The 12,839-nt window shown below is 43.4% G+C and overlaps 1 protein-coding gene across 6 annotated transcripts in view; it reads left to right on the top strand.

Annotated features, from left to right (window-relative positions):
• GFRA1 (GDNF family receptor alpha 1) overlaps positions 1 to 11,454 on the top strand; it is a 224,342-nt gene extending 212,888 nt beyond the window's left edge. For all 6 annotated transcript variants that reach the window (XM_017871242.1, XM_017871244.1, XM_017871239.1 and 3 more), the window contains 2 exons: positions 2,686 to 2,739; positions 3,891 to 11,454. In XM_017871242.1, the coding sequence (XP_017726731.1) occupies positions 2,686 to 2,739; positions 3,891 to 4,043 (207 nt within the window). In that variant the 3' untranslated portion in view covers positions 4,044 to 11,454. The remainder of the gene's footprint in view (positions 1 to 2,685; positions 2,740 to 3,890) is intronic.
• The last annotated feature ends 1,385 nt before the right edge of the window (positions 11,455 to 12,839 follow it).

Genomic DNA, 12,839 nt, shown 5'->3' with positions numbered 1-12,839 from the left:
GGTGGAACTCCAGAGCCTCTCTGCTCAGCCTCTGCTGCTGTAGGGCTTTCCTGCGCACCCAGACAGCTCTGTAGGAAGCTTGTTAACACGCAATGTAAGCAGAGTCTTTAGAGTCCTGTGTGTGGACTGCTAAGCCTCTGGAGTGCTGAGTGCCTCTGGGGGCTGGGAAGATGTTTAACGGGAGAGAAGGCATTTTCTCAGAGCATCCCCTGTGAGGATGTGGCTGCACATTCTTACTTGGACTCATCAGTTCCTCCAGTTATGCCAATCGAATTGAGCCTGAGAGGCGCTGCTTCCAGCTTTAGCCAATGGGACTCCATGGAGACAAGGCCAGAAACTGACCTTTTCCTTTATACAGAGGCCAATGGGGTACCCACTTTGGGGGAACAAGAACTTAGAGACTGCACAGACTTGGAGCTGATCTAAATGCATTTTCCTGTGTAATTGAAGTTATGCCTGCCATTTCCAGATAGAAGACAAGATCCTCAGAGTTTACACCTGTGCGCGTCTCCCTGGTTGAAAGCTTATAAATTCTGAATGTAGTGTGAAACCCTCCGTGACTAATGAGGGTCAGAAATCTACCTATGCAGGCAGAGTCCACTTAAGAAAACCTGTTAAGATAGAGGCCTTTTCTAGTCCATTGATGAAAGCCCCTTTCTAATCATTTAATAATGGTAGGATTATACTCCTGCAGTATAGCTAATGAGTGTCACAGATTGAGTATACAATGAATAAAACACTGTCTGCTAGTGCTAATCATACCTAACAAAGTAGGAAAGAAGCCTTCCCAGCCCTTGGAACTCTTAGAAGCTACTGTGGTCTAGGACACTGAGGTGCAACTTAGCTGTGACCGCAAGCATAGAAAGAACTTGAGAGCATAATGCATCCCAGTCTAGAAATCACGCTGCCTCCCCTGTGCAATTCAGTAAATTTGTTAGTTATGCAAAGGCCCTTAGCAAGGGCTTATGTCTTTTGTAGATTATGGCCTAGAAAAGGCAGAATGTGAGGTTTTAGGGCCATTTTGGTGTCTGGGCACAATTCCAAACTTGAACAGAAATAAAACATGTAAAGCACTACACATTACTCTCTGTAGGTGACAATGCAGTGGACCAGATTTGCTATTAATATAGATTAAAAGTAGGCTTTTGAATCAGGTTCAATTCCTCTTCCAATTTCCCCTCTGATCTTCTTATACATAACATTTAGTGACCTTTGAACAGCCCAGGGATGCTTCACAGTGTCTTATTCTTGATGCTGTTTAAAGGTTTCTATTTCATATTCACAGCTGGCATATGCAAATATAGGTAAAGATTATGATGCCTCCCAAGTAGCATTATGGTCAATAAATTACTCCTTGGGTGAACATGCTATCATTTTAGCTTAGCATGTCTTCCAGGAGTTGCAAAAGTCACAACAGGCAGCCTGCCAGTGCCAGCCACACAGAGCTGGTTGCTCAGGTCCTCCTTGATTCAAGTGTAACGCTTAACCAGGGCTCAGCCCATTGACAAGTAAGCTCTCTGTCTGTCAATGCCAAATGGCTCCTGTTGCTGGGGATGAGGGAGGAGCATTGTGGGAGTTGTTTGTGTGGATTTTGGGGAGAAACACTGTGATGCAGGAGGCAGCACATTTTCATTTAGGAATTGAAGAGACTGAGTTTGCATCCTGAGTCTGTAAGTAAATTGCTGTGTGACCTTGAATTAGTCACTTAACTTGTCTGGGTATGAGAGGGTTGTACCAGGGTCAGTAGTTTTCACATGCATTTACACTGTCATTATTTGAGCAATGGGACGTTTCCTATGATGAAATTATCAGGTAGAAGCCCAGTGGAGGGCTGTTCCAGTTGAGGAGAAACAGGGAACTCAGTGCCTTCACAGCCCAGTCCCCTTGCAACTGCTCGGGAAGCCATTTTCAAATGGCTACATTGAGGATCTGTAATGCTCTGTGTGACTCTTTGAGGATGCCCATCTGAAAGGGTCCCTGCCCTGTGCCTTAGCCCCTGATTCTATGTGATCCTAAACAGTGACGAGTGAGTAGTTTCCTCACTAGAGAGGAGCCCCAAGAACCCAGGGACCAGGTCCTATTTTGTTCATCACCATATACCCAGCATTGGTAAACAGGTACTCAGTAAGGGTTTGTTGACTGGAACAACAAATAAACAAATGAACAAATAAACAAGCTCAGGAAGGCCTCTGTCTATATTACTCACAAATGCAGATGTTTATTGCAATATTTTTACCTAGAAGGAGGTACTTCCCAACAATTCACTTTAAGAAATGAGGGATGACTTCAAAACGTTTTCTTTAGTAACCTAGTCCTGGGCTGCTCCTTCAGGAGCCACTCAGCTTTGAAATGGGGTAAGTTGGAATTGAGATGTGCCATGCCAAACGCACCAGATTCTGAACACGTAGAATGGACAAAAAGAATGTAAAGTATCTTATTAATAGTGAGTCCATTTTGAAATGGTAATATATTGGGTTAAATAAAATATATTAAAATTAACTTCACCTGATATCTCTTTATTACATGGCTACTAGAAAATGTTCAATTATATATGGAGCTCACAGCTGCGTCTCACATATTTATCAGAGAGCATTGCCCTAGACAGCTGATTAATGGATCATCAGTAATTACTCTTCTGTATTATGTTTGAGCATTTTTTTTTTTTCTTTTCTTGTCTCTCTCCAGGCACAGAAGCTAAAATCCAATGTGTCGGGCAATACACACCTCTGTATTTCCAATGTAAGTATGCTTCTTTTGGAGGCTTCCTGCATTTATAGAAACATAGCCTTTGGGCCCCTGGGGCAGGGTATCATATAAAGCATTCAAAGACAAGAAGGTATCCAGTCTACAAGAAATCTAAGCCACCCTCCATGACCATCTGCCCTTTGAGCAAGGTGAAGACTTTGAATTCCAGTTCACAAAGTTGGAAGTAAGCCTGGGACCCAGGATCTTTGTCCCAGGATTAATACAAGTGTTCCAGGGCCCTGAGCCTCTCTGTAATCACAGTCATGTAAAATCATCCAGCACAGAGAAGATACATAGCAAATCTCACTGCTACCAGATGTTCTCTATCTGTGGTGCCTCTGACCTCCACAGGCCCCCATGGTACTTACATTACTCAATCCAGTTTACTGGTGAGGAGACCGATAATTCTGCTGTGTGTGGGCCCTGGTTCCTTGTGTAGGAGGTTGGCATTATGGGATTAAGCAGGTGCTGGCGACGGGGATGGAGGATTCTGTCCTGAGGAAGGACAGCTGTGCTGGCTGGGAGTCCAGAAGCTGGAGTTGTGGTTTGGTTCTCCCAGCAATGAGCAAGCAAGCGCTTGCTCTCTCCAACTCCTCATCTATAAAATCTGGGATTGAACTGGCTCATGCAGGGAGAGGCTGCTCTGCCTGTCTCCAATGCTGTCTGTGACCCATCTCTACACAAACTGTCACTTGTTCGGGCAAGTTTCCTGAGATGACTCTGCTGTCCTCCTTCCCTGATGGGGAGAGACAGCGAGCATTCCTTTTCAGCCAGAGATAGGAGAAGCGTTCCGTGCTGCACAGCTAACAGTTACCTGTGCAACATGGAACCCTGGAGAGAGAGGTAAAGAATGGCAGGGGTACCTGAACTCAGATATCTTCCCCCCAAATGAATTTAATAATCCCTAACGGGAGAGCAAGCAGTAAGCATTGACCAATTTATCAAAAGTATCTGGTTCTAATCCAGATTCATGGTTTCTTCCCATAAAACTGCAAGTCAGTGAATTTGAGTCTCAGTGGTAAAATCTTGGTCAGCTTTGGTGAGTGGGTCAGCCAGTGGGGAGCTGGGGGGAGAGAGAGTGTAAAGTATACTGTGGTAGAGAGAAGACATGCAGTGAATGATAATGAAACCATTCTTTCTTACAGGGTAATTATGAAAAAGAAGGTCTCGGTGCTTCCAGCCACATAACCACAAAATCAATGGCTGCTCCTCCAAGCTGCGGTCTGAGCCCACTGCTGGTTCTGGTGGTAACCGCTCTGTCTACCCTATTATCTTTATCTTTAGCAGAAACATCGTAGCTGCATTTAAAAAAATACAATATGGACATGTAAAAAGACAAAAACCAAGTTATCTGTTTCCTGTTCTCTTGTATAGCTGAAATTCCAGTTTTAGGAGCTCAGTTGAGAAACAGTTCCATCCAACTGGAACATTTTTTTTTTTTTAAGACAGCTTCTTGTGATCCTTTGGGGCTTCTGTGAAAAACCTGATGCAGTGCTCCATTCCAAACTCAGAAGGCTTTGGGATATGCTGTATTTTAAAAGGACAGTTTGTAAATTGGGCTGTAAAGCAAACTGGGGCTGTGTTTTTGATGATGATGATGATGATTTTAACAGTTTTACTTCTGGCCTTTCCTAGCTAGAGAAGGAGTTAATATTTCTAAGGTAACTCCCATATCTCATCTAATGACATTGATTTCTAATGATACAAATTTCAACCTGACATTGATGCCACGCTTTTTTGCCACAAAGAAGATTCTTATCAAGAGTGGGCTTTGTGGAAACAGCTGGTACTGATGTTCACCTTTCTATATGTACTAGCATTTTCCATGCTGATGTTTATGTACTGTAAACAGTTCTGCGCTCTTGTACAAAAGAAAAAACACCTGTCACATCTAAATATAGTATCCGTCTTTTAGTCAAAATAGAGAGTGGGGAATGAGTGTGCCGAGTCAGTACCTCAATCCCTGAACAGCACTCTTCTAATCCTAAGCCTTACCTGAGTGAGAAGCCCTTTACCTAACAAGAGTCCAATATAGCTGAAACGTCGCTCTAATACTCTTTACACTTATGAGATTATATGTAGAAAAAATTTTACTACTAAATGATTTCAACTATTGGCTTTCTATATTTTGAAAGTAATGATATTGTCTCATTTTTTTACTGATGGTTTATTACAAAAATACAGAGCTTGTTTCCCCTCATAAGTAGTGTTCGCTCCGATATGAACTTCACAAATATAGCTCTTCAAAAGCAGACTCTGAGAAGCCTCGTGCTGTAGTAGAAAGTTCTGCATCACGTGACCGTGGACAGGCAGGAGGAAACAGAGCAGACAAGCATTGTCTTTTATTATTTCTTGAAGTGCAAGCATGCATACCGGTGGAGGGAACTGGTGGCTGCTTGCAAATGTTCTGCAGCATCTCATGGCACCCTTGTCATGATGCAATCCGGCACCTTGGTTTTCAGGTTATCTGACAAAGGCAGCTTTGATTGGGACACATGGGCATGGGCAGGTTGTCCTTTCTTTGGAAGTACATCCATGCTGGGATGCCCAGTTCTTTTCCTAAGGATTGTCCTTAGTCCTGACTGCAATGTCTTGGCCACTGTTTGGAGCCGTTTGGTCTGAAGGTCATTAAGGATCTGCTTGCATCTTGTTTTATGTCCTCCGTGACAGACTGCAGACCATGTTAGAAAAGAAGGAAGGTTTGTGGATCAAGAGGGTTGACATTAGGTTTGGTGAGATGAGTTGGTTGGCACAGATCAGCAGAACAGGACCCTGGTGATAATGCATCTGGCTTTGCTAACCGCATATCATCTTCCATTATTCTGTTTCTTGACTAAGTAGACCCGAAAGTGCACTGTCGAAGTCTGGTTTAGATGGCGAGATTCTGAATCTACAGTGGTGGCCACTTTTCTCCAACATTAAGTAAAGAAGCAGAGATCCCACCTTGATAAAGTGCTGGGGAGCACTGGCTTTTTTCCCACATTGGTAGAGAGGTGGAGGAGGAAACCAGGGTGCACGTTTCTACAGATCCCCTTTGCCTGCTGGTGTTTGCCTTGTAAGATTAGTCAAATCACTAGGGGGAAGGGGAAATCTATGAAATCCAAGATAAAGGCATAGTCTTTTAGCTCTATTGGTGTTCAAAGTGCATTTGTGTCCAAATGTTAATCAACACAAATATACAGTACTCGGTACTGACTTTTTTCACTTCAAAATGTTTTCGAGGGAAATTCCGCAGACACTCAACTGTATTTAATTAGTGAAAAGTTCTATAAAGACTCTTACTTTGAATAAACACATTAAATGTGTCAAAATATTTGGAATGCCAGTTATCTATGAGCGCATATCTCTTACAGAGCATATTTTGTTTTCGTTAAGTTATCCCTGTGTATCTACACTGGACTAATTGCATAGGGATCTGATTCTATGTGATCCACTGTAGAAAACTATTGATTACTTCTGCAGTAACAGCAGCTCTAATTAGCTTCAGATGACCAAAGAGGAAATGGGAGTTTCAGTGCTAACAAGGGCAGCCCTCATTGAAGAATGCATGGGTAGGCAACATATAAATTAAATTTTGAAAAGCCTCATCTGTCACCAACAAAGATCTCATTTTTCTTCAGTGATAAAAGCATAAAAGCATATTCAAGTTACCAAATCCTCAATTTGAAAATCAGTTGCTGATTAAATAAATAGGGGGAAGCATCTCGTTCAGGGACAACACGTTGGAGAGATTCTTATCAAAGCAAGCCAAGCAAGGTTTCTGCCACTCAGTGTGATCTTAGTTTGACACAGTGACCCTCAAACACCACCATTTGCCCCAAAACTGGAGCACAATGATTTCAATCATTTACCTGTCTCACTTCTTCTTGGCATGCTTAAAAGCAAAAATGATTCACTACTTCCTGTCCTTCAGTCCGGGCATTTGGGGTGCCAGTGAAGACAGGGATTATCTGCTGAGGTTTGGGTGTCTTGCAGGAAGTATCTCATTGCAGTTAATTTTGATGAAATGAAACAGTAACTAGGGTGCATGCAGCCCATGACTCCCTGATTACATCTAGCCATGCCCTACTTATTATTTCAGAAAGAAAGAGAGGGGGAATAAAGGCAATATTGCCACACTGATTAGAAGCACATTCATTCCACTTTGATGTTGAATATTTTTGACCGATATATGCTTGAGTATCTTTTTAATAGAGCACATGAAGGAAGAAGCGCACAACATAGAGAAGGAATTGAGAATGCCAATTACATATTTATTTTTCCATACCTGATTTTTTTCAAGTCTCTAATAAAAAAAGTGTAAGTTGAGATTAACATAGGTTATTTTTCATGAAGTATAGCAAACGATCTAGAATGTGATAGGAGTGTGATTTCCATTTCATTTTTTTTTAAACACATTTTTTTGCTGTAGTAAGAATGTCTTAGAAGTTGTGTCTTCAGGTTACTCAAACACCAGACAGGGCTCCTCCAGAGCTGCCCCAGCCTTTGATTTGGTCCATATTCAGACACTTCCTATCTTGCATACACTCTGAGGATGGGCCGCTTCTAGCTGCTGCCCGTCTCCCCCTTGCCTTCTTGTCTCTAAATCAGACACTCCCAAGCACTCCATCTGCTGTACTAGGAGTGTGGGAGAGCCAAAGCATTTTGGAGTCCGTGTAAAGTGCCTGGGAAAAGAGATGTAAGAGCAGTGGGAGTTTATATAATTAGCAAATTCTTTTCTCAGAATTCAGCAGAAATGTATTTCTGTTGTTATTATTTACAAAATTGTGGCCTCAGAGGAGCTGTCTTTTGGAAAATAAGTTTTCATTCATGCAGTTAGACATGCACGATGTATTTGAATCAATAAACTACAGACCAGAAAAGGGCTGCTTAAATGAATTCACATGTTCTAATTCTCTTTCGAGGCTGTTGATGATCTCCTGGATTCATAACCCCATGATCTGTGTTGCTTTTGCCTCTGCTCTTTGATAAAGCAAATCAGACTGTGTGACACCCATCTTTTCAAGAACAACCTAAAAGCGATGACAACAGGCAGGAGTGAATTACCACTGGCCTGGGCACAGTGACAGCAGAAGGCCCATCTGAGCTTGGAGAGTTGGAGCAATAAGGCAAAATCAAGGTGCAATAGTGGGCCATGTTCGAAGGGTGAATGGATCAGAGTCCGCTGATGTTCCTTACTGATCAGAATAGGAACCTTCTAACAGAACAGCCAGAGTTCCTTGTATCAGGCAGAAGTTATTTAGAGACGGGAAGCCAGAGCTAATAATAATATTCGAATGACAGAGGAAGGAATTTCTTATTAGAAATTCTAAAATAAAACAAGTGGAGATTTGGTTGGATACCCTTAGAAGCTACATTTTTCTCTCATCCCTAAGATAGATATCTCAAGTGTATATCTGACACCTCTTGACTTTGACACAGCTCTGCTTCTCAAGTGACCATTTGTTTTAAGTCTGTTGTCTAGAATTCTTTGTAAGGGCTGGACCTCTGAAAAAGATTCTCACTGCAGAGGCCTTAAATCTGTGGTTTTTGCCAATCCCTCCGTCCTGGGATGTATTCTGTAGGACATTTCATTTATATCAGGATATTGGCTGATTCAGCTCTCTTTCATCGTTATTATTCAGGCCTCCCTCCACCACCTTGTTCTTTATTGCCTAAGTATTGCCCTCCCCAATTCTTCATCGTAATTGCTCTAAATTTAGTTCGACCCAAATTACTTTCTGTTCCAACAGATATCTTTTAACACAGAGAAGCCTCTCTCAGGAGCCAGATGATCTGAAGATGATGCTAATCCCCAAATACAAAGTTCCTCCAGCTAACTCTCCTCTGAGCTCTCTCTTCTTAGCTTTGGGATTGGGGATGGTCTTATCCTTGCCAGGAATCCCTTTGTTGCTCCCAGTGTCTCTGATGAGCTTCTCCTCCCTCCCAGAGACCATGCAGGGGTGGTTTTCAGCAGAATGTGCCACCTGCACTTCTGATTGTTCTGAGACCCAGCCCAGAGGGGTGGAGAAGGCGCACAAACCCTATTCCAATAAACTGCCTGCAGAGAACCACAGCCTGCTAATAGTCATTGAGGTCTCAGCCCCCTAAGGTCTCCAAGCTCATTTGACCAGCGCAGCTGCGACTTCGGCTGTCTGCCTCTGGCAGGTGCCAATATCAGCATCTTGTCCCACTGCCATGGGGAGTAAATTTTTGCTCCAGGGCAGCTGCCAAGCCCAGCACCAGCATCAATAGAAGGTTTTCTCTGATTTTCTTCTCTTCGTCTCAGGCTAGGCTTTCTTACCAATCCCCAGTTTTGTTTTGTAGGGTGCCAGGAGACTGGCCAGAGATCTTTAGCCTCTTCCTTAGTTTGAACATCTCTTGCTGCTCACACCCATGCTTCTTCAGCAGAAAGCATGACCCATAGTAGGTACTCAGAAACTGGTTAAATGAAAAACCTTGACATTTAAGGGCTTTATTCTGTCATACAGTAGCAAAAACTGGCCTATTGGCATCATATTCCTGGCATTGGGCTGTATTGATCCTGAATGTGTCCTCCTGAGGTTTTTGAGGGTGACCTGGGAGAAAGGGTCTGAGAAAGCATTGGGATCCAAGTGACTTTAAATCTGCCCATGGCATTTCCTGCTGAGAGGTGAGAAACTAGCATCTTTCCCAGCAGGCTCACATCTGCCAGAAAGGACAGAGCCCAAAATGGGGTAGACTTTGTGAAAATTCGCCAGTTAGTCCGCTGAGATTTTAATCTGCCTCAAGCACAGGATGCTGACAAGAAAGGTAAGACGACTCCCCCAATCCCAGACGAATACCAGGGATGACAAGTTCTCCATCAGTATCCTGAGAAGCCACATCAAATGCTTATCCAGTCAGCACATTTATTGAGTGAGTACTCTGACAGAATGAACTAGCATTTGGAGCTGAACTTGAGAACACAGGGCCCTCTGACAGCAGCTTAGGGAAACCCATCCCTTCCAGATTGGCAGAATCCTTCCATTTCACGTCCTTCGGAGACGCTGTATTCTCTTTACAAAATCATTCATGAAGCTTAGACTCAGTCTCCCAGGGGGTAAGTCCTGTGCCATGTGCAAACAATGACAAATCCAGCTCTTCCATGATAGAGAAGGCAAACACACCCACCTTCATCCTGAGCCTAAAAGGCCACCTTGGGGCACTTAGGCGGCCACTCGTCTGGGCCTCAGAGGGCCATGAGCTTGGCCAGGTAGGCACAGCGGTGGGGAAGTCACAACTGTCAGGTACCGGCCATGGTGCAGGTGGGAATTGGAGATGCCAGAGCTGCTTTAGCTGAGGAAAGCAAACAATCAGCAGGGCTCAAAGGAGCAAAACTTCGACTGTGCACATTGACCCCGATACCTGCAAGCATAGCACAGATCCTAAGACTAGAGTGAAGTAGGAAGAAGAATGAGAAAATCCAGTGGATGTCCTGAATATAGGGAACCAGGGTTGTTGAAAATCAGTAAAGGTTGATTACCTGGGGCCAGACCAGGTGACTGTGGCAGTGCAGGTGAAGGTACCCTGGGCCTTCTCAGTTCACTGGCTCATAAGGCTCCACCAATAATACGTGATTCTCTCTCTTTCTCTCTCTCTCTGTCTCACACAGACACACACACACACACACACAGACACACACAGATTGGAGGGTTATATGATCCAGCCTTATCTTCCTGGTGCGCTTGATCAAGCATGCTTGATCTGGAATTGTTTATTATTATTATTACTATTATTTAGCTGTAGCTGATGGCATTTCTCAAATGTGGAGAAGGAGAATGGAAATTGCAGAACCAAATCAGTTTGCCCTGCCATATTTGGCTGTGGTCTTACTGTCATTGGGCATTTCTGATGTGCTCTTCTGGATTCAGAAAGAGCTGATTGTCCTCCGAGGGTTGAAAAAAACAGTTTCAGAAACCTGAATCCAGGGCCTTATAGTTCTCATTATCTATCTTCTTCTCCCTTCCCTCGCCCAAGGGAGTGGGGGAAACACTTTTCACTGCAGAGTTTGCTTTAAAGAGTTTTCCCATCTTGCGTGCATTATCCCTTGATATTGAAATTATTTTCTCAGTTTAATCCAACTCCTGCTGAGAAGCTGTGTGAGATTTAGGTTGTGGGATTTTTTTCTTGTACTCTTTTGGATGGTGTTGCATTTTTCACTCTTAACCTGAGGGTATGTTTCAGCTTATGTTCGTTCTGTTTCATGCAGGTTTATAGTACGGTGGAGTAGAGAAGGCGGCTTCTGATTTTTAGGGTATTTTTAGAATTCCTTCCTGAGTGAGGGGTTCAGACAACCAGTCTCCTCAGAACAGGGGTGAGGGGTTGACTGAGCTTTGTTGAGAAGCCTCTGGTTAGGCTTCGGGCACGTCTCCATGTTCTATTGTGTGTTTACTGAGCTTCCCACTGGTAGAAGATGACACATTTGTCTCGTCGTCCTGTGTATCTGCTTTCCAGAGGACACTGGGACATTCTCCTGGGGTCACTCCCACACGGCTTCCTCACACAGCTGTTTTGCAACAGCCTTTATTGCCAACACCCGTGGAAGAACATCTCCTGTAGGAGTACAAGTTTTGCAATTTGGACTTTGGAAGTGGTTTTGTGATGTTTGAATTTTCTGTTAGCCTATTGCTCAAGCACTACAGAATGTACATAGTCCCTTTGCCCATCCTCGCACCCCAGAATATCCTAATAAACATTGTTTCCTTTTTTTTAAAAAAAAAAAAAGAAAAATCATTGTGGTGTCTTTTTCTTTTATCCCATTCACCGGAAAACGCTCTTGAAATCTGCAAACATGTAGAAATCCCCAGTGTCAAAACAATGGGTTTTCTTGACAACAGATCAGAAGGACTAAGTGTGGCTGCCACAAATACTTCCAGACCATGTTTCCGAACCTTGGTACTATTGACACTCAGGACCAGATAATTATATTTTGGGTGAATGGGCTTGTCAGATCTTATACATTGTTGATGTTCAGCAGCATCCTTTGGTAGCCCCCCATCTACACATGTGGTCAAAGCTATCTCTAGACATTGCCAAGGGTCCTCTGAGCCTAGGCAAAATCACCCTTGCTTGAGAACCACTATTTCAGAGTCAACCTTTTGCTCATATATGAGTTGCAAAAGGCAGCAGGGTGTAGTGTAGGAGCCTGCGGGGGAGACAGCACTGGGCTTTACCCCACACCTGACATTTATATTATGTTCTCAAAATACAACGTTATAATTAGAGGATAGGGTTGGTGGATTCCTAGTTACCATCATATGTGTATTGTATGATTTCTATAGACTTATAAATAGTATTTTGATAAAAGATAAAGACTTAGAATGAGGTGGTTGTTCTTGTTTCCAGCATCTAGCTCAGTGCCTGGCCAAGAAGAATCATTTAACATCACATGAGGCCATGAATTAGGATGGTGAAGGTGGCTGCGCAAAATATGACTCCCCTATTTCCCTGAGGAAGTTATCATCTTTGGCATCCTTATCACTGCCAGGAACTTTTAAGGCAAAATGTTAAGACATAAAACATAGTAATTAATATTGCCACTGTTGTTTGCTTCAGTATGCAACTAATAGTCCCTGAAACAGCAAGAAGACCTTGCTTGCTCTAAGACGGAAGCCTGTATTTCACTTGGGATTCTGCAGGACACGCTTTTGTTCTCTCGTGATTTTTCTTTTAGCTGGGCTTTCCTATTGTCTTGCTTCCTGGCTCTGCTTTCAGATGACCAAGTTTAGAATGATTCCACAGAATCCCCAAGTTGGTTCGGATGAAAAATTTGTGTGAACATTTGGACCTCGGCCTGGTGTTTTAAAGGTATAACAAAAGCCTAGATTCCAGCAGCTCACCTGGCTCTGGACTTCTTGGGACAGCTTTTGCAGAAATCCCCAAGTTCATTCCCGGAGAAATGAACCCCAGCTGTCAGCACAGATGGTACAGGGCCTGTGGGGATGGGCAGGACTAGAACACTCCCAGAATCATCAAGCAGAAGTGGGAGACAGCGCCGCAGCGAGCGCCCTGGGGACCTTCAGGGTCCTCCTACCCCTGTCCGTTCATATTCTAATCATCTTCGGAATGCAACCAAATCCCTGGGATGCAGGTGA

The sequence above is a fragment of the Rhinopithecus bieti genome, unplaced genomic scaffold, assembly GCF_001698545.2.
Source record: "Rhinopithecus bieti isolate Rb0 unplaced genomic scaffold, ASM169854v2 scaffold_5982, whole genome shotgun sequence".
Classification (NCBI taxonomy): Eukaryota; Metazoa; Chordata; class Mammalia; order Primates; family Cercopithecidae; genus Rhinopithecus; species Rhinopithecus bieti.
This window is presented reverse-complemented; position numbering and strand designations above follow the sequence as displayed.